Here is a 22,949-nt window from a genome sequence, read left to right as displayed (position 1 = left end):
TTTCAGTTCCACATTATTTCCTAACTTGAAAGGTTTTAATCTATTTGAAAATTTGGACAGAAACTAATGAAATTCCTGCTATGATCAATTTTATTTTATAACCGTTGTTGAACAGCTGACCTAATTTTTTAGGTTCTTCTTCAACAATTGTCCTCACGCTAATGTGGAAGCATACATAGCATTGCCATATGCAGAGATTTCTGCTCTATGTCACCTGTAGCCTGTTTTGGTCGCCAATAATTCAGTCATTGGTTGTCTTTAAATGAAAAAACTAACTTTTATAAATTATCTTTATATTTAATATAAATTTTTATATAAAAATTGCGTAATAAAATTTTTTAACAATCTAAAATCTGCAGAGCATCTGGTCAATAGCTGTATAGAATTAAGAGAGTACTGTATCACTACTTTTTCCCCCCATGAGATTTCTTGAAATTTCATTTGATTCTTGATTTTTTTTGATTCTTCATTTCATTCTTGAAATTTTTTTTTTTTGCTAACAAGGAAAATTTTAGTTTTAAATTTGGGTTAAAATTTGTCATCAAATGTAAAATTATACTATTATTAAAACTTAATTTAATTTCTATTTACTATTTCCTAAAAAAATATTTGTAATTAACTTAATTAATGTGAAAATTTTAAATATAAAATAACTCTGCCACAGATGTACAACTTATCTGGTAAACATAAAAATCCCTTTCATAAAGAATATCTGCTTTTCATTTTTTTTTTTAAGAAAGTAAACTATTCGGCAACTAATCACCTTTTTTTCTTTTTCTTTTATCAAAAGCATAATTGTTTGTACAATTTCTTACAAGAAAATATGTAGATTTCAATTGTTAATAAGTTGCGGTAGTCAAGTAAAATGTATTTATTTCTCTTTAAAAAATTGGAGAGGAAATTTTTTCTATAACCATTTTGTTATCTGTTTGAGTTGCCTGGAAATCATTTCATGAAATTTTACTTTTTCAAAAAGTGACAAAGGTTAATCAAATAATAATTAAAAAAAATTCCCAACTATGACAAGAGTCAGGTACAGCAACACACTGTCAAAATCTAAGATCTTAAAAGCAGGCCTCCCACAGGGATCTGAAAGTAGCTGCTCCCTTTTCAACATCTACAGCAATGATTTGATTCCGAAAATAACAGAAACTCTTGGCGTCAAATGCCTCTTATACGTTGATGATTTGGTCTTCTGGACAATTTCTAAAAAAGATGCAGTGAGAACCATAGAGACTAAACTCTCTGATGCTTTGAACGCTTTGGAGGTTTGGTGTGATACCAATAATATGGAGGTGAACTTGAATAAATCATACGGCTAGACTTTTTCACTTGAAAATTCTCACTTTTCACTTGCTAGACTTTGGATTTCAGCTGACTTAAGGGCATCCAAATTCATTCGCGGGATAATTTTAAATATCTGACAGTGACGTTTGACTGCAAACTAACAGGGAAATACCATGTAGAGGACATTTATAACCGTGCCATGAAGACGCTCAGTGCCCTCAAATGCCTTGCTGGAGCAAGATTGGGCTGTACGCGACAAATCCTGCTTCAAACCTATCACACATTCAGTCTTCCCCTTTTGATTTACTGCTGAGAGCCACTTGTTGTGGCCAGGGAAAATGTTTTTGTTACCCTGGAAAAAATCAAAAATCAGTCCTTACATATTGTTGCTGGAGCAGTAAATACCACCCCAGTAGACACCATACTTATGTTGACTGGTGATAAGCCCTAAAGAACCATTATTCAAGAGAAGGCCTTAATACTCTGGGAATAGATCAAAAGAGTACCTGGGTGTTTTTCACTCTGGAATGAAGTCCATTAAGACCAGACAAGAAAGAAATTCTCTTTGCTTAAATCATGAACCTGAATAACTCATCCCATCCCAAAATCCAATAAATTTGAAATCTTCCTGGATTAATCTTGATTTTAGTCAAAAATAACTGAAAGTAATATGGACCCTTCTATTTTGAGTGCCCTTGCTCTTGAAGTATTAAACCTTTTTACCCTGAACCAGAGTGCCACCGGATCTTTACTGATGAATCCTCCTGTCTGATAGCCCAAATGCAGGTGCCGGAGTTGTCTCCAATTTTTTTTCTTTTTACCTTGTTGGACAGGGTACTGCGTTTGACGGAAAAATTGCTGCTATTGGCACAGCTCTGTTCCAGCTGTAATGCCACTTGGAAAAATTCACAAGAGCCGATATCCTCAGCAGTTCTAGAGCTGCTCTGTCGGCTATTGTTTCTGACAATAATCCTATAACACAGGATATATTGGAGTGCCCTTTTCTTAAAAGCCTGGCATCACTTGAGAAAACTATAGTACTCCAGTGGGTTCCTGCCCACTGTGGAGTTCCAGGAAATGGGGAAGCAGACTTCCTGACTAAAAAGGTTTGTTAATTATGCAAAAAAAATTCGCGTTCTATGACCTTCCATACTATTAAAAATATCTATTAAAGCCTCTGCTCAGGAAGACTTCTATAACAGTGTTTCCCAAAAGTAATGGAAGAATATCATTCCAAATTTGTTTAATGACCCAAGGCGTATAGCAGTCGCTGAATTACGCCTAGCCAACGGACATGACTGCCTAAAAAACCATCTTTATAGACTCAAAATTGTTCCTTCTCTGATATGTATGCACTCTGTACAACTCTGGAAACGTCATGGACTTCGCACATCAATTCCACTGTCCTGCTCTAGGCAAGACTTTTCTCACCGAGTGTTATTGGGAGGCTAACTTTTGTTAGATTAATGAACTCTAAGCATTTTTTTTTTTTTTTTGCACTTTGTTCTTTCTTTTTACTTGTTTTCTGCTGTAACGGTTCATAATCTGCCATTAGAAATAAATAAACAATAACAATGAAACAAAATAGTTTCATTTTAGAAACAAACAAGCATTCAAGAAACAAAAATTAAAGCAAAAAGATTTCAATATATGTAAATTAAGATTCTTTGAAAAGAGGGGAATTCATAATTATAAACAAATATTTGTTTTATAAATGCTCAAAGGAAACTTGCTCCTGCAATTTGGTTTCAAAATTCTGGACAAATTTCAGAAAGTATGTCATAAATTTGTCAACTATAATTTAAATTAACACAAATTATTGAAATTTTCACAATGGGATGTCTTAGACTAAAATAACTTTTTTTACTTAATTATTGTTTACTTAATAATTATATATAAATATTTATCTATTAACATATATCTTTTTATTATTTTCTTAGTGTTTGATGATTTTAATAATTTTTTGACACTCATAAGCAAAACTTAAGTCTGATTATTAGTTTGTAGATTATAGATATCTTTAAGTTCCTAAGTCAAACTTTTTTAAGCGTAAAAATAATGAAGTTGATTTTCGGCTTAAGGTTTTATTTTGCGGCGCTGAACAGCCGACCCAATTCTGAATTCACAGCTATCATTTTTAAACTCTGTAGCCTTGTAATTTTGAACCCTACTCAAAAGACAAGTGACCTCATGGAACAAGCATTCTAATAAACTAGCCCTTGTGGAGGACTTTTTGAAAGATCTAATCTGCATTTGCTTTACGTGGAGAGCAAAACCACAAAGATATCCCGCGGTTAGCTCGATAGCAAGTGGACTCTAATCCATGATCCGTCTACCACTAAGGATATTTCACGTCAGTGTAAGTCTGGAAAAGAATTCGTATAAACTAGCCATCGCCAGGATTCAAATCTGAGTCACCTCATTGGGAGATGAAAGCTTTATCCCCTGAACTACTGCAGCTGAAGCTAAAGGTTTATATACATTTTCACTTTCATATTTTCAGCATACTAGTCAAAGAATCTCTTAGTTTATACATAGATATTAAAATACAGTGTCATATCCAGGAATTAATATCAGAAAAAATTCAAATCTAAAATGACAATAATATTGACATACAGAAAACAAGGGATGTAAATTCAAAGTAAAACATGTATTATCTTTAGAAGCTATTATATAAACATAAAAAGAGATGCTGTTTAGTAATAACATTTTACTTTAGTACAAGAGCCCCTATAGCCTGTTTATATCTTTGTATACATACTAGAATTGGCAGCAGATCCCATGGCAATAGAGGAATCAAATGGGACTTTTTCTTCATTTGGAGAAAAACTGGTGTTTTCTGAAGGGTATTCAAAAGTAGAGGTGGCATTATCATCAAATTGAATATTGAGCTAGAAAAGTATTACTGAAATGTTATTAACAATATACTAATACATAATAACAATTGATAGACCAAAATCTTACACAAAACTTAAGTCTAACCCTAATTTTTTCTTATTGATCTGATAATTTTTAATACATTTTTAATCTTTAAAACTATGGAAAATAATTCAATCACCAAAATAAACAGTTTACTTCATGTTATACATATAGTGTTTAGAGAAGTTATTGAACTATTATGTATAACATGAACTGAGCCACAGATAATTGGCTCAGTTCATATTACACATACAGTAGTGATACAGTGTGGACCCCTAATCCGGCAGGACCCGAAATTCGACACTTAATCCTACCTAATTTTTTTTTTTTTTAAGAAATTTTATTGATATGAGAAAAAAAAATCAGTCATATTCTCTTTCTATTTGGAATTTTTTTCTCTTGAAGTAAGTAACTATATTTTGTCTTTAAAAATGAAAAAAAAGCATGAAAAAATAAATAAATCTGTGTCGAACAAAACATCTGTTCCTAAAGCAGTTTAAATTAAAGTGAAAAGTAAAAACATCTGCATTTCCAAATGAACAAAATAAAGAAATGCAAGTTGGGAGAAACTGATCAATCAATCTTGACAGCTGTGCAAGTGCTTTACTGGTTTGTCCCCACATTTCCCTCTCCTGTTTGACCATAAATTGGCCACACCCTGTTGACATTGAAACTACCATGTGGTGTACAAAATGAATTCTATCTCTTTTGCTTTTTTTTATTTGATTAATTTATTATTTTATTTGCTATTAACTGTTACTTTTTTTGTTAATTGTTAACATGTTTTTTTTTTTTTTTTAATCTTTAATAGTTGTTTGCTTCTTTTTTGTAGTTATTCATTGTTAGTTTCTTAGCATTAATTTTTATTTATTTATTATTATTATTATTTTTTGCAGTTTCTTGTTAGCTTTCTTTCTTTTTCCTTTTTTTTGCGAGGTGAGCGTCTTTTGTTAAAAAAAATATTATGTAAAGAAAAAATTAGAACAATGATCTTGCGCTGAAGAAAAAACTATTTTCTTTTTCGGAGGATTCGGATTATTTCATCCTGAATTATTTCTTCTTTGGATTATTTCTCCTTGATTATATTATATAGATTATTATTTTAATTGATGAAATTTCTTAAGATGGGACAGTTTTAAATTCACCCCATCATAATCTACAATCGGAACTTTGCTAAATTTATTGATTTTTCTGAAATTAACTGCATAATTGAATTATTGTAATATATGGGCGCCATATTGGAGTTTCCAGAAGAGATCCAAAATTCAGCAAATTCCGAAATACGGAATTTCGTCAGTCCCGTGAGTGCCGGATTTCGGGTCCTATACTGTAATTGGTCTGCTTCACAAGGTTTTTTTAAAACATTAATAAAAATTACAGACAGACCACTGAAAAAAATATTAAAACATCGAGAAATATGTAACTTATATAGGAAAAAAATTAAACCATACAACTGTGTCTGATTAAGACACAAAATAAAAACTCAAAAGAGGACAAAATAACTCTTGTTACATATGAAAATTTTATATTTTTGCACAGATAAGTTATCAAAAGTTAGAGATTCGAGAACGATGCTTCTTTTTCAATCCTGCCAAAAGCAATTATTTTCTTACTGCATTATGAAATTATTTAGGCAAAATTTGAAAATATTTCAATAATATTAAGAGGTAGCTTAGAACAGATCAAGTTTGCATTATTGTCTATTAGTGAGTGTGTTGAAAAAAAATCCAAATAAGAGTGATATTGTAATCTTCTAAAATCAATTGCAAGTCAAAGCAATAACAGCTATGTCTGATTGGAACAAAAAATAAAAAAGACGCCACCTATTTCTTAATGTCCACACCACATTGATTATTGCATATCTCATATACAACCAAAAAAAATAAAGATACATATTACTTTTTTCAACAAAATTTTGATTTTTTTACAACAGCAAACAACAAACTTAAAAAATAAAAATTATTTTATCTTCTAGGGTGTAACGAAAGCTAAATTTATATAAAGAGAATTATTCTATCTTAATTTTCGTAATCACTTTGTTTAGAACGGAAACAACAACAGTTGCTAGTATAATTTCGTTAATGACGCACAGAACTCATGGTCTTCACCTTTAACCCCTTAACCATTGGTTAATTTTCAAGAAAACGGTCATAAAAGTGCCTATTTTTTTATCATATCACAAATACACGTATTTGATTAGTGCTGACATCTAGTTTAAAATAAACTATCTATAATTACCTTAAAAATATTCTGGTACTGCCATCTGGTGTGTAAAATGAGAAATAAAATGTTTTCCGGGCAAAAGAAATGAATTAGTTTTATTCTTACTGGCGCATTACGACCAAACACTCCAGCCGAAAATATGACGGAAGCGAGAAATAGAGGGCGAAACCACGCCCCTTCATTTTCACGGGAGCGAGAAGGAAGAGGTTAAACAAAGATTATTATGCAGATAATCCCTCAATTTTCAATTTTAAAATTATACAATATATGATAATGGTTTTATAGATTAGAGTCAATGTATATATATTTTTTTAAATCAAATGAATGAAACAAATCTATAATTGTGGAACTCTAAATCTCTTCACCTATAAGAATTATAACTGCATTTGCTGAAAATAAGTTATAGTATGTAATTCAGGGACCATAAAAATTTATCCCTGAAAATTTTTTGAGTTCTTTTTATCAGAAAATGACTGAATTCTCAAAAAGTTCAAAACAAGATATCTTGACAATAAGACTATATGACTCAACCATGTATTTAATCAGTGGATGGTATAGAAGTTTGAACCATCAAATTTTGTGATTTTTACTTAATAAAAATAAAAAAATCCTGGATAAAAAATCCAATTCATTTTACTCTTCAAATAGATTATTTTAAAATCCACATCTTTATCCATAGAAGATAAAATGTTCTGAACACATACAAAAATCAGAAATATAAAGACAAAATATTTTTTATAAAGAAAATCAGACTACGAACTTTGTTATTTATGCAGATTTAAATGTCCCACTTCACCAGACTTGTCATATGTCATAGGTACTGCATTACGCAAACATTCCCCTTTATCAACATTGATGTTTTGATAAGCACAAAATAAAATAAATGAGAACACAAAACATTTTTATGTTTTTAAAATTAAGGCAAGATAAAGCAATAAAAAATAAATATCCTAATGTAAAAATATTTTATCTGCTTATTTTAAATGTTGATATAGTAAACAAAATGTGTGTCACAATTTTCGAGATCTCCTCTTCCCCCTTGCCATAAACAGTCACCATTTCAAAAACAATTATCTTCCTCTCCAAGTGAAGCATTTATGGACTATACTCAGTTCAACTGGAAAGTCACTAATAAGAATAAGTATGACACAGGATTCAATAATAAGAACATTTTTGTTTGAATGACTTACATAAAAGACAATATAATTAAATTTTCTGAACAATTGCACGATTTCCACTCAAGAAATGATTATCAGCTATTTCTTGACTTGATTTAAATATTTTGGGTAAAACATTTTCTCGTGGTATCATTGGCATCTGTTACTATGAGCCACGCTCAGTAGATGTCAAAAATATTGTACTGTTTTAAAACATGGATTAGTAGTTATCATTACATCACTATACCAATAGAAAAAAAGAAATTGCATAAGATATTTATATTGGCTATACACATGTAAAAAACTTATAAAACAGCTTTAACTCAAATTGTACCAAACAATGATGTTAATTTATTGAAATCTTTATTGCAGTATAAAAAGATTGATGAAGAGCCAGGGTTGGCAAGTTTTTGACACATGACGGTTTTTACCGGTTTATACCATGGTTTTTACCGTCATGTCAAAAATCCCTCTGTCAAAAACCCATAGTTTTGATAAAACTGTATTTTAATTTGAGTTTAACTGCTTATGATTTAAAATTAATTCATTTTTGGGCAATAAAATTAGAAAAAAGTTAAAAGATATTTAAGAACAGATTTTTGCATTTTCCCAACATGATTATATCAAATCATACTATTTGAAGTAAAATATTAGGATACTAAACAAAATTTTCAACATTTCCAAGCATCATTTTGTTTGACATATTACATTACTGAAGAATGTCAAGTCATTCCTGACTTAGAGTTTGTTAGTAGTTACAAGTTTTGAAAGTTTTGTTTATTTCTAATATTTAAGAAATGCCAAATTTTAAATTCTTTTTTTAGTTCCTGAATTTATTAATAGTTGCAAGTATTTTTGTTTGTTTGTTTATTTCTAACATTTAAGAAGTGCAAAATTTTGAATCCTTTGCAAATCAAGCTATAATGATAGAAGTTAAGTATCAGTATTTTCAATAAGTATGTTGCTACATTATTTCTGTATGAATGAATATCCTTCTATAAGAATACGTGTATATAGTTGCAAAATCAATAGCAATCACTTACAAGATTCATTTATAAAGGCAATTAAGTGAAAATAATATATTGTCCGCTATATGCCATAAATTAAAGAAAACAGTAGGTTTTTGATGGTTTTTACCACTGTCATGTCAAAAACCAGTTTTTGACGGCAAAAACCCAACCCTGTGAAGAACTAAGCTAAGTTGAATCAGAAAAACTTTTCAATCCCCTACGAATTTTAAACTTCAGCACTTTTTGACAATCAAGTGCCTCATTACATTAAAAGATAAAATATAATGACTTTGAAAGAAGCAAATAGAAAAGAAAGTCCAGAAAACTCTCCTTACATTAAACTTCTCAAAACTTTTATGAAAATCATTTTAAATAAAATGTATAAAGAGATCAATTCAGATTTTAGAAACAACTAATATCTTTAATACAAGATTTAATTTCCTTTTTTAAAACTATAGTAATCATAGGAAAATTTATTTAATAAAGTTTTTTAAGAAAAAACAAATCCCGCAGAACAGATAAGATACTTTACATTTGTATAGTTTGCTAATGGTCCCCCAGATTAAAATATCAAAATTTTAGAATGGTTAATCAAAAAAAATAAGTGGAATTTCATATTAAAATGGCATATAATTATGATTGCCTACTTTCCCTAGCCACCCAGTTTCCTAGAAAATGTCTCCCTCTCCTCTCCCCTGTTTATCACTTCAGAAGATAAACTCTTTAGCAATGGATTTTATTTGGAGGGAAGTGTAGATACTTTACAGCATTAACCTTTAAAAATATAATACATAATGCATAAAAAATATAAAACACTAAGTTTAGATATAGCCATTAGATAATACTAGATAATATTCTTCAGGATTTAACAAAAATATGAAGAAATCTAGCTAAAGATATCACTTCTAGATTCATAAAAAATATAAATATGCATTTGGTTTCTGCAGATATAGAATATTTCAAGATGCCCATATGAAGAGGTCAATATTTAAGAATTAAAATGATTATCAACAATAGATTTCTAGAAATTAAGCATTAGAATTGCTTAATTAAAAAATGCCTAATAATTAAAAAATTAATAATAATAAACAATTAAAAACTCAGCTTGCAACCTAATAGATACAGAGCAAATTAAAAATATTATTAACCGACAATTTGGAATACAGCGAGAGACCTACGGCACTTAATTGAAATTGAACAATACCAAAAATCGCATCGATTGAGACAATCCTTTGATATTTATTGTTGGCTTTTAAATAATTTGGCATAAAAAATCAGCTTCAGAAAGTTTATTGAAAATTAAACTTGATGGCACTTATGCTACTGTATACTTAGTAGCAGAAAGATGATATAAAATAGATTTTTGATGTCCAATTGTCCTGACATTAAATAAGTCAGTACATTAGTCAGTTGACATTGGTTGTAAACTTAGGAGCCCTTCAAAAATGACAACACACTTAGAGGAAAGGAGTTTTTGAAATACTGAGCTTGTGACAAGGGATAAACAAGAAGCAGGGATTGACTAGCCCACTGGGAGATTTCCTAGTGCACTTTATCAACTAGCAGCCTCTAGCCTAGTTACTTTTAATTTAAGAAAGAAAAAAAAACTATTGATATTTGAAGAAAAAAAATTAGGAATTTTCTTTTCAGAGTTCTTTTTCTTTCAGAATTTCATTTTTCTTTCTTAGAGCCAGCTAGGTGGCCAAGTGGTCAGCATGCCTGACTGTGAAGTCACTGGCTGCGGGTTCAAATCCTGCTCAGAGCATAGATGTTTCCCTCTCTGTGTGTTGTTCTATTGTGTGATGTGTGAATGTGGCCCACCCTATACATGGGTATCTGTGGCATGGGTAATGATGTTAATCTCCGTGACTTAGGTTCACCGGTGCCCACTGGGTAACGTTAATCTAGCAACACTTCCGGCATCTTCCGAGGTAAAGAACAAAAAAAAGTTCAGTGCCCGCCGTTAAAAATGTATATTATATATTTTAACTATGCTTAATATTTTAAAATATTACTTAATTTATTACACATCTTTCATTACAATATCAATTGTAATAAATGATTGGTTTATTAGTTTTTAATTACAGTGATCTCTCACTTATGCGCGCTCTCTTTTATACGCGTTTCTCACTTATGCGCGCTTTTCCAGCAGTCCTGGCTGGGAATATAGAAAAACAATGATAACTCTTTTTCATTTATGTGCTGCTCTGAAGAACCACCTCTCACTTATGCGCGGCGCAAAAATTTTCTCACTTTGAAAATAAGAGGTCTCAAAAGTGTAGCATATTGCTTATCATAAGAATTTTCATCCTTTTGACATATTTTTCTTGGAATGCTCTCGTTTTTCTTATCTTTGTGTGGTCACAACCCTCATTTTAAGGCCTTAGATGACCCCCCCTACTGCTTTCCTCTTTTATCTCTTACCCCTATTGTTCAAATTCCAGGAACATATTTCCCTTAGAGGGGTACAAGGAGGGGTTGCTCTTGTGATCGAGGTAGGTAAAACTGACAGCCAATTAAAGATGTTAGTGCAAAAACCACGTGACATCGTCGACTAACTGAATCGTCGGTGTTTAGTTAGATGCTTACTTTTCAGCATGGCGAAGAGAACAAAATTGTCGCTTTCATTTAAAATGGATGTTATAAAAAAATTCGAAGAAAATTCTTTCACCTCGAAAAAAGATTTGGCGGAGTCTTTTAATATCCCCGAATCAACGTTAAGAGGGATTTTAAAAAATCGAGAAGCGATTTTAATAGCTAATCGAGAATGTGGTGTGCAATCGAAGAAAAGAAGCAGGATTCAAGGTGGGAAGTACGAGGAATTTGAAAAAGTTTTATTGACCTGGTTCAAAGAAGCTCGTGCTTCAAACATTCCCGTTAACGTTGAACTCTTGAGAAAGAAAGCTGTAGAGTTGTCCAAGAGTTTTGATATGCAAAACTTTTCAGCATCTCACGGATGGACTGAAAAATTCAAAAACAGACATGGCTTAGCAACTCGTATCCTTTCTGGAGAAAGTGGAAGTGTAAATGAAGAAACTGTTCAACAGTGGACAGAGCAATTGGCCACTTTAATAAAAGGATACGAACTAAAAAACATTTACAATTGTGACGAAACAGGACTTTTTTTTAAAATGATGCCCGACAAAACTTTATCATTTAAAGGAGAATCATGTCATGGTGGGAAGAAAAGTAAAGAAAGGTTAACTGTCTTGTTATGTTGCAACGCTGATGGCTCCGAAAAATTCACACCATTAGTCATTGGAAGATCAAGCAAACCGCGATGTTTTAAGAACGTGAAAAAGCTCCCCTGCGACTATAGTAGCAATAAAACGGCGTGGATGACATCGAACATTTTTTTGGATTTCCTTCATAAGTTTGATAGAAAAATGGAAAAAAGAAAAACAAAAAGTTCTTTTATTCATGGATCAATGCCCTGCTCATCCACAAGACTTACCGAATTTCAATAACACGAAAGTTGTTTTCTTTCCTGCAAATTGCACTAGCAAAATTCAACCCTTGGATCTAGGCATCATCCGTTGTGTAAAAGTTCACTATAGAAAAACTTTAACTCGTCGTCTTTTGTCTGCCATGGAAACAAAACTTCAGGCAAAAGACGAGCTAAAGCAAATCACTGTCCTTGATGCAATGCACATGATGTGCTCATCATGGAGAAGCATCACAGACAAGTGTATTCAAAACTGCTTTAAAAAAGCGGGATTTCTGCTTCCAGAAGAATCTGGCTGTGAAGAGCCAGAGCCCGAAAATGAAAACGACATTAGTGAAGAGGATTGGAATACTGTGTCTGGTGGAATGGGTAATGGTACTTTCAACGAATTCGTTGACGTCGATGAGCATTAGATATTGGAGAAATTGCAGCTGAAATAAATGGTGGCGACAATGATGAAGAGATAGACGACACTGATGAAGAAGATACCGCAAAAGTTCCCCCAACCCACACAGCCGCTTTACAGGCACTAGAAACTCTACGAGATTATTTTCAATTTCATTCTGGAAGTGAAGGAACTTTTTCAAGTCTTGATGGACTTGAAAAGACTCTTTTTGAAAACTCCCGAAAACAAAAACAAACCTCGATTGTAAATTATTTTGTTAAAAATTCATAATTGGAATAAAAAATTAAATTTGGGTATGTAAGCATTTAAATTTTCTTTAACTTATTTATTTATAGTTAAATATATTAAAATTTGAATCTCATTTTATTTAAATGTTCAGTCAAGTACATATAGTATTAATTCGAAGTATAATGTTGTTTCATGTATTAATGTACTCTTTTTAAGATCTTTATTATGGCTTTTCACTTATACGCGTGTCTCACTTATACGCGCTTTTCCTGTGGCCCCTCGCCCCCGCGCATAAATGAGAGATCACTGTATTTCAAAAAAGAAATAATTCAATATAATAAAAAAATTGCATAACTGCTATACGAAACCAATGAATTCTGTTACACATATTTTTAATTTTATTTATAACAGCATTGAATAGCTAACCCATTTTTGGGTATGCGACTATGAATGTTCAATTCTGTAGCCCCATAACTTTAAAGTGTTGGGACAAACTAGCTTTCGTGGAGGACTTTTTGATTAAGCTAATCTGCATTTGCGTTACATGGAGAGGAAAACGTCGAAAACCACTCATAGTTTATCTCATGCCAAGGGGATTCTAACCCATAGTCCATTCACCATTAAGGATATTTTACATTATCACCACGGTTGGTGCGAGCCAAGAGCAGAATTTGTAACAATCAGCCATTGCTGAGATTCGAACCTGTGTCCCTTTATTGGGAGCTGTGTCATGCTCTATTCCCTAAACAAGCTATACACATATTGCATCATTTTAATATCTGTAAACAAGTTTAAATGATTTTTCTATCTTTTATGTTTAAATGATTTTCCTATCTTTTATTGCGAACAAACTTGAATATTAATTCGGTGGCTGAAGACTTTTGAACACTATTGTATATAATATAGTGTGACGTGTGACAAGGGGGTAGTAAGAAAATGTGTGACACTTAGTCCTGCATTAAAAAAGGAGGGGAGTCAAAAATATTGAAAAATGTGTAATATCATTATTGAAATAAATAAAAAAATATAATCTGTTATAAAAATATTTTCAAAATCTTTATTTTATAAAAATATAATCAAAATAAAGATTTTAATTTGTTCATCGAGAGAATAAAAAAAAATTTTTTGGAAAAGGTATAGGAATGATTAAAAATGATAATAACTTAATAAAATAAAGAATGATAAAAAGCTAGCAAATTTTTAACGCCCATAAGGCATACAATAACAGTTATTAAAAGTGACTGTTGCTTAGTAAATCCTCCATACTATACTGTCTTGCACGAGGCTTTGAGATCTCTCCCTCTCAACCAACTTTTAGTCAAAATTGTGGGCACATATTTTTAAACATTAGGGGAGGAAAAACTGAAATTGCAATAGGTAAAAAAAAAAGTAAGATGCCAAAAAAAATAATTTTTAATGACTTTTTTTCATTATTTAAAGGGGCAAATGTCCTTAAGTATGCCTCCTTCGGGAACTAAACATCTCTAGACCTTTAGAAGAAATTTGATGGTTAAAATATTTCTTACAAATAAAATTCATATCTTGTTCAATATTGATTTGAATATATCATTATAAATTATAAGATAATAGAAGTACATGATAGAATCATTCATAATTATAATAATAAATTCAATATTCTTATTTTGTATTTCTTCTCTCCAAAAACACTCACAACATTTGCACTTTGAAAACAAAACAAAAAATTTTTTGTACAAATCGATTATAATAAGTCTAATTATCCCCTCAGAATTTAGTATAATGTTTTATCTAGAACATTAAAAAATAAAGTTTTTTAAATGTATTTCGTAAAATATTTAGAACTACCTTGTGAACTAAAAGACATATAATTATAAGCCTCAAGTGGCTCAAAGTTACCCCATTTTACAAAATATATCAGGATGGTAGCAGATTTAAATAAATAAAATAAGAAACTCTTAATCACTATATTTAAAAGAAAAATTGTTGATTTAAGTCATTTAAGTGAAAATCAATGATTAAGATAAGCATTAAAAAATTTGCTGTAGTAAACAATAGAAGCCTTCTAATAAATAATAATCCATTTTATTTTTCAAACAAGTTTCTAATGCAAAAAGCCTATGTATATCTGGGTTTTCAAGCCAAATATTCACAAAACCTATTACTCCAAGCATGGGCGTAGTTTAATTGTATGTTTGGAGGGGGTTACGCCTTCTGACATACATATACGGGTGATTCTCACGAAATATGACAATTCACTGTCCCTTGCTCCAAGATCTAATACTATAATACTAAAAGAACTTTTTTTTAAAAAAATTAATAAATTGCATTGCTGTCAGCATTTTAAAATGACTTTGCACTAGCATTGACTGTTTTGTATAGTTAAAAAATTTATTTGAACTTCAAAATGTCATTTTCCTGGCATGTCCCAAACGATGTTTCCAATAATCTTCATAACTTCCCATAAATTTTTCAATATCTAATTTTTTTTTATCTCAACTGGTGTAACATTTCTAGAATATACGCAGAGGGAATTATTTACAAAAACTTCGTTTAAAATAATTTTTTCTGTCAATTTGTTTGTCCCAAGAAAATTTGTCATTTTCCTGGCTACTTTTATTTAGTGGTTTATAACCAAAATAGATAGAGACAACAACCAATATCTTACATTAATATATTGATTAGATACCCTCCTACATGAACATGTCTTGTTGCATGAATAAAGAACCAATTTTCTGGTTCAAAATCTATTTCAAAAATTTTTTTAAGATTAGTAGGTTTTTGTACTGTCATTTTCCTGGCTTCTTGAAATCATTAATAACAAACTACATAGATTTATCTGAGTTATTTTAAGAAATCCTGTTGTTTTCTGCAGAATGTAAAGGTCTTAGGTCAAAATATTAAAGTAAAGTTATATGCCATAAAATGGCGAATTTGTCATTATCCTGGCTGTCATTTTCCCGGCTTATGAATTCCAGGACATTGAAGTGTTACCAAAAAATTTTTTTAACTGCTAATACTGTAAGGAGGAAAAGCAAATAGTATTAACTTAATACCAAGTTTATGTATGATTGTAATATGGTTGGATGCAAACAAAGTTATTTATTTATTTAATGATTGATTATTATACACAATTTTATTCTGTACATATCAGCAACAACAAAAAAATTTTTATTCTTTCTACAGTGGATAAAAAGAATTAATTTGAGCAATTTATGGTCCATCTAACATAAAGGCTTATGTTGAGTTACTTACTATTAACTTTAAAATGACTGTTTTTTAAACTTCTAAGCCAATATGTCATTTTCTGGCATTCAAGATTTGGTGAATTTCTATTTTATTTCTTTTCTCGAGCAAATGTCAATAAACTACACTGCTGTCTGTAAGATATTAATAAATGTGACTAAAGAAGTATACAAAAAAAAATTTAGATTATTTTGAAGACTAAATTTGAAGAAATTTTTTGGTCCGAAATGTCATGTTTAAAAAGAGTGATTCTTTTTATATATTAATTCCATATATATATATATATATATATATATATATATATATATATATATATATATATTGGTCGCTTTTACAAAGTGGTAGTAAAAGAAAAAGTAAATTTGGAACGATTTTTAAATAATTAAACTAATAAAAAACATTTAAGACCTAAGTAAGCTTACAAATAGATCATATTTACATATTTTTTAGATATTGATTTGTCATGGTAGATTGAAATTGTTGGTAGGTTGAAAGATTTAATACGTCAAACTGCTATAATGTTGCTATTACAAAGAAGTTTTTTTTATCAACAGCCGTACAAGTTCGCAGCTATATATATTTATATTCTAAATGTTTAAATTTAAATTTCGAGAAAAATTAATAATGAAAATTTTTTATGTTTACTTTCATCTTATTTACTGAATACCTAACTAGTCAAGTAATGAATAATTTCGGAGGGGGTTTTGTCCCCCAAAACTACGCCACTGACTTCAGCATTTAAAAAAGCTGTTTAAAACAGAAAAAACAATGAAATTGTGAATAAAGATTTAAAGTTTCTTGGGCTCATTTCATACTAATAGTTAACTTGTCATTTTATGATTAGTTTTTCTAGACATTTTGTAAAAGGTTCTTAAATAAAAATTTAAATTTTGCAAATTTGTTAAAATAAGGCTCAAATTTGTGGAAAAAAATATAAAAACTAGGGATGTAATGAATATTTGGCCACTAATCGACCATTTCGTCATATATTTGGACAAATATTCAACTGAATAAAGTATTGTTTGAAAAATTATTTTCCAACAGTTTTTTGGGGGGGAAATTTTAGCAGATTTAATAAAGAGTTATCTCAAATCTTATTTTTAATGGTACATTATTAGAAATAGTTTTTACACATATTTGTTAAATTCTTAAACTTGTTAATTTATGTTCTGAAAGACACATGGAAAAGAGAAATATGAAGAATTGAAACTAGATTACATAATATTAAACCATTCTTTTTTAATGCTGATTTTTTTCTTTTTTTAAATTATATTCAGTCAAGTTAATTTATCGTTTTTGCAACACTTTATATTTTAAAAATTTAAAACTTTTAAATTTTTGTTTGTTTTTCTGTCTTAACTAAAGCGAAGCATGTTAACGAAGTGCTTCTAATAGAATTTATTCTCTTATTGTCATTTATTCCTTGCATGGTAAAACAGATAACTGCTAACATAGAATACTATGATTCTCAACGTTAAAAGTATATTTCAGAATTAAGAAAGAAAAAAATTTTCTGTTTCTCTTTTGATTTTTTTGAATTAACTTTTCCTTTTATCAGAACTTTTATTATGACAGCATTTTTCAAAGAGTGCATCTAATGAACAATACACTTTTATAGTCACTTTTTTCTAAAAATATAGCAATGTGAAAAAGTTACATTAAAATTTTTGCTGTTAAATCTATTGTTTAAAAGTTAAGAACGATTTTTGTTTTGGTTTCTACCTAGCTTTTTCTTTTTCAAAAAACTTATGTTTTTATAGACGTTTTAATTATGACAGGGCAATTAGGACAAGAGGGTCTTTATTTGACTTTATCTTTATTTTTTTTGAAAATATGGTAAATAGAAAGTGGAAATGCTTAACTTTAAAATTTTCATTCAATAATTAATACAGATTTTTAATTTTTCTGTTTTTCTTTTGACCATAATCTTTGTTTTTAAAAGCATTCCTGATTGACATAATTGTTTTCTGGATAATATTTTAAGCATTAAAGTTTTAATTTAAGAATTAAGAGGATATTTTTTTCTAGATTCCTTTTTTTTTAATTTTACAACTTTTTTAATAACTGTCAGTTTTTTTTTATCTTAAATATTTCTAAGCATATCTTAATATCTAATTATCTTAATTATCCTAAACATTTCTATTAAAGTTTTTCCTTTTTCCCCATACAAATAATACAGCTAAGTTTTAATTACTTTTTTATTATGACTAAACTAATTTCTATATAAAAATATTTATTAATGATTATTTTAAAAAAATATTGCTATTCGGCCGCCAAATATTCGATAGTCATCTATTTAGCCAAATCACTATTCGTTACATCTCTAATAAAAACTTGACTTATTATATTGTTAAATTTCTTTTTAATTTGTGAAAATATGGTATTGTTTTTGAGATGTCTTTCAAAAAGTTGAAATTCTGAAGTAGCGATGTCATTGACTTTTTATAAAACAAAAAATAAAAAATTTTGAAGGTTACATTTTCTGAAGGGTTTATTTCACAGATCAAAAAAATTCTGTGAATAAAAAATTTGTGAATTTTCCCTAAAATGACCCCTGATAATTAAGTAAAAATAATATCTCTGTAAAATCATATTTTGAAATACCTTCAGCAATATCTAAAATTAGTTATGAGTGATCACTTTTAAAATGAACTGAATACAGATAAGTGTTTTGTAATTACGATCATAATAAGTATCCAATAATTTGTTAATTCAATTATAAAAATTAATTTTAATTAATTTGTTAATTCAATTATAACAATATTCAAATGCTTCTTTAAATAATAATAAAACTAGGCTCAACTATACTTCTTGATATAAAACATTAAAAGAAATTATTGTTTCAAGTTCTTAAATTCCTCAAATTTTTTTTAAAATTGTATTTCTTTAGTTTTCATGAAATTGGAAAAAAATAATGAATTCAATTGCTTGAAAATTAATACTATTAAACTAGATTACAGTTATTACATGATTGTGTTAGCATAAATAATGTCAATACAAGATTTTCATTTTTAAAAATGTTTCTTCCATTAGAATTGGAAATCTATTCTGGGGCTATAATTTTTATTCCATAATTTTTCTCACAGTGGAATAAATTTATCATCCCTGATGTAAATATATTTTATAGTTGAAAATAACTAATTCTATAATAAATTGATTTTTTTTTTTTTTTTTTTGCCAACTCTACCAACTATTATTTTTTTGTGTAGATTCATTAAATGTCATATCTGCAAGAAATTAGTAAAGAGTTTGCACAATCTTAAACAATCATCCATTATACATACTTTATAATTATTTTATTCCTTTAATATTTAAGTACTCAAACAGTCTAGAATAAGATTTTAATTTTTCATGAGTTTTGTGAAGCTAAATATCACTCAACAAAGGAACATGAATTTTAAAATGGATGTGGACTACAATCTGAAAACATCTGCCAAAATACGAAAGTCTCAAAAATCTGATTTTAGAATGTTGGGAATTTCAAATAATTTGTTTACAGTATTAGCACATGTTTCTTTCTAAATAAATATTGAAATATAAGAGTTACATAGAAATTAAATTAACAAGTGAGGTAATTAATAAGCTATAAAAGTGAGGCAATAATATATAGTAGCATAGCTATAAAAAAGTCACATTTTAAACTATGTATAAATTAAACTTCCTTAAATATTCTAACACAGATTCAAATTTTAAAGCCTTCAATCAAGATTTACTTGACTTATTTATCATTGAAAATATTTAAGGATTAGGATTGTGTACTTCAGATAAGCACATGCAAGAGACTTAAGAAATACAAAATAATTATAAACATTTTACAAAAACATCTTTTTAATACAAAAAAAGGAGTTAATAGTAAATACTGTGTTATTTCTACAGAATAAAATATATTTGAACTCAAAATTTCGCATCCACCATCAAAATAAATCTATTATGTTCATTGAAAAAAATTTAAAAAATGAAGACATATAGGTATTAAATAAACTTCTATTTTCCAATTATGTAATTAAACTTTCATATATTCAATAAAATAAATTTCAATTCTGTTCATAATTTAAAAAGAATAAAGAGGTAACATCTTATTAGAAGAAATCTTAAGATATTATATTTCCATTTGCCACCTGTACAATGAAACTTTAAATAAATCCTCACATATTCATCAAAACAAATTTTAAATCTATTCATAATTTAAAAAGAAAAATTATAATAGCAATCTTATTACATAAAAAAATGTTCACTTAAATTTCAAGTAAACATTTACATATTCATCAAAATAAAACTGCATTCTGTTTATACTTAAAAATGCTAATTATAAACTTATTAAAAATTTTTCATTATATGTCCACACATTCATAATAATAAATCTTCATAGCATTTATAATTTAAAAAGAATAAAAAGTTATATTAAAAATACATTAACATCTCAAAGAAAACTTAAAGATTAAATAAATAATAAATTTCTATTTGCAAATTATACAATTAAGATTAAAATAAATGCTTAGATATAGCATAAAGTAAAATTCTATTTTAAAATAATATAAGCACATTTTATACGAAAATATATAATTTTAATAATAATAAAATAAGAAGTCTGACCTTTTTATTTCTTGTTTCTAAGAAAGAGCCTCTACCAACTTTGACATTTTCTCCAGCAAACACAATCCCAGAAATAAGAGGAAGATCAGCTCCTATATCCATCTCATCCCAATCTTCTTCATCATTATGGTCATCTTCCGGAAGAATTCCGTTGACACGGGGCGGAGATCCGGTACGCTTGGAGCCGGAATTTCGGGAAATTTTTGCCGGTCGACATCCAAAAGGTGCTGGATTAAGAGATATGTGCGGCTCCACATCTTTACGCCCTCGAAAATCAAAAACAATGGAGGTAGTAGGCTGGGGAGTTTTTTGCCAAGACTTTTTCTGGGGGTCCTCTCCAGCAACGACCATCACTGTCTGGTCACCCGTCGTAATGCTGGATTCTTGAGACAATGAGTCGGATTGTTTATGAGACAACTCGAAAGGTAAGCGCTCGGGCGTGACCTTGTTAGGTGGATCAGGATCCGAGGAATAGAACTGACAATCGTTTTCTTCTAAAAGGTCGCTGGTTTCTTGCGCAATTTCGGATTCACATGACCTATTAGCTGATAAATCATTATCAACTATTTCATTTATCACGAATTCGTCATATTTCTCCTCTTCAGGCACAGGTGAAGAAGGCGCGGCATTGTTTACATTACAAAAATCTTTGGCACACGTTGCTTTGGCATCCTCCACACTTTTCTTGACCGCTGGCCAAGCTACACTTTCGATTATGGCACTATCATTGCAGACTGCGTGAGTAGCAGGGGTCGTCGTACTTTTACGAAAACGCGGAGTTAAACTGCTGATTGTAGTTTTCGCGGAATTATTCCCAAGTGGTGATTCGAATATTTTTTTCACGTGCTTTACCGTGTCTGGTTTTGGAAGCTCGTCTTCGTTGATGTTCGGGGCTGAAACACTTCTTCCGTATTCCCATCGGCGTGTGGATTTATTAAATACCCTCGGTAATGTATCATTTTCGTCAGTGGGAGTTGCATTTTTTGACAAAATTCTTACTTTAGCACCAACAACTAGGCGAGCATTTGGTCGACGGCTTGAAGAAAATATATGTTGCTCAGGTGTCGTGCAACTCAAAGTTTCCATACTTTGCGCTTTCTTGACGTTGCCCGCACTGAATCCAGATTTAAAACCGTTCTGGCGAATCCCTCTAGTATTAACTCTGTAGGGAATTCCAGGAAGATTCTCTAAACTGGAAAACCTTCGTACTACTGGTTTCACCTGTTGTTTAACACCGATATTGAGAAATCTTGCCCGTAATCGGTCCACAATACCTGGACCATACCGTAAATCTTCCGAGAATTGCTCAGCTTCATCAAAATTATAATTATTTTTTTCCTCCACCAAAGAATTTGGAGTATCAACAGGCTTCACACTTCTTAATTCAATATTAATACTTCCAATTTTAACGGTTTTAGGATGATCCGTCACTTTTGATTTGTTGTTATCTTCACAAAAACCATCTGGCTCAGAAGCAGGGCTACACCCAGCACGCTTTTTCATGATTAAGATTTTTTTCCACTCAGGAATATCACAATCCGGCACATTTCCACCGTACATGATTATTTGGTATCCTTTTTCCTGTTTAGATTTTGTTATCAATTTCCTCTACGCTCTCGTCTTTTTTTTAATTTTTATCATTTTATTTTTAACGTCACTCATATTCTTTCACGAACAGCTCCATTCAAAAATATGTAAACAAGCCAATCATTGGATAACTTACCCGGTAGACTTAGTCATCAGTACACGGAGTCATTTCGACAGCTAAAATATTTCCCCGCAACGCCCCACATAACAGCCGGGAAATACATAAACGCTGTAATGAATCTAGTTAAATACTTCCGAAGTAAAGTAGTGGTTGTTGTTCGGTCATTCCAAAGCAATATTGAAACAGTAAATATTAGGCAACAGATGTTATGCGACCGTTTCTAAAGCGCCTACTTAAATGCATGGCAAACACGTGGTGAATCAAAGATTTGAAACTTGTTATGATAATTTTCATTAACTTTAACGATGATTGTTCGTCCATCGATGAAACAAGAACGCCGCGCCTGACATCTTGACCACATGAACAAAACGTCACGTTCATTAAACAGAAAAGAATTTTTGAGGTATACAATACGTGGCGCCATCTCTTTTATTTTGCCGTATTTACTACCTCATGCAGAAAAAAAAAAAATCTACAATCAGAGAAATATTTTTATTGCTTATGTGGTTGCGTAGATAATGCGGTTTTTTAAATTTAATTCTTTATATTATCATGAGTGCATAATTTGCTTTTTCAAAGTCTTTTAGGTAGAGTTTTTCAAGAAAAAATTTAGTTGATAATTACGAATTGATTTTATAGAAATTAGATTAATAATTGTCAACGCAAGTTTTAAAGAAACGAAGAAAAAAAAATCAGACACATTAAATGCTTGATTCTTAAAACTGACATTAATGAATAAAAAGTTATCTTT

The 22,949-nt window shown here is 29.9% G+C and overlaps 1 protein-coding gene across 2 annotated transcripts in view; it reads right to left on the bottom strand.

Moving 5' to 3' along the window:
• Positions 1-22,593, bottom strand: part of LOC107437020 (uncharacterized) — a 30,928-nt gene extending 8,335 nt beyond the window's left edge. Inside the window, exons 1-3 of one of the 2 annotated variants that reach the window (XR_006226203.3) lie at positions 20,491-22,579; positions 7,190-7,270; positions 4,052-4,178 (exon numbers count right to left, since the gene is read on the bottom strand). Coding sequence is in view for 1 of the 2 variants with exons in the window: in XM_016048883.4 (XP_015904369.1) it covers positions 4,049-4,178; positions 20,491-22,050 (1,690 nt within the window). In the remaining variant the exon portion in view is untranslated. Of the gene's footprint in view, positions 1-4,048; positions 4,179-7,189; positions 7,271-20,490 lie in introns of those variants that run through there. The other variant, XM_016048883.4, reaches the window with a different exon arrangement.
• Between the last annotated feature and the right edge of the window lie 356 nt (positions 22,594-22,949).

Source organism: Parasteatoda tepidariorum, chromosome 11 (genome assembly GCF_982258835.1).
Source record: "Parasteatoda tepidariorum strain Cologne lab strain chromosome 11, Ptep-v5.0, whole genome shotgun sequence".
In the NCBI taxonomy this organism is placed as follows: Eukaryota; Metazoa; Arthropoda; class Arachnida; order Araneae; family Theridiidae; genus Parasteatoda; species Parasteatoda tepidariorum.
Note: the sequence above shows the minus strand (reverse complement) of the source record. Positions and strands in the feature narration are given on the sequence as shown.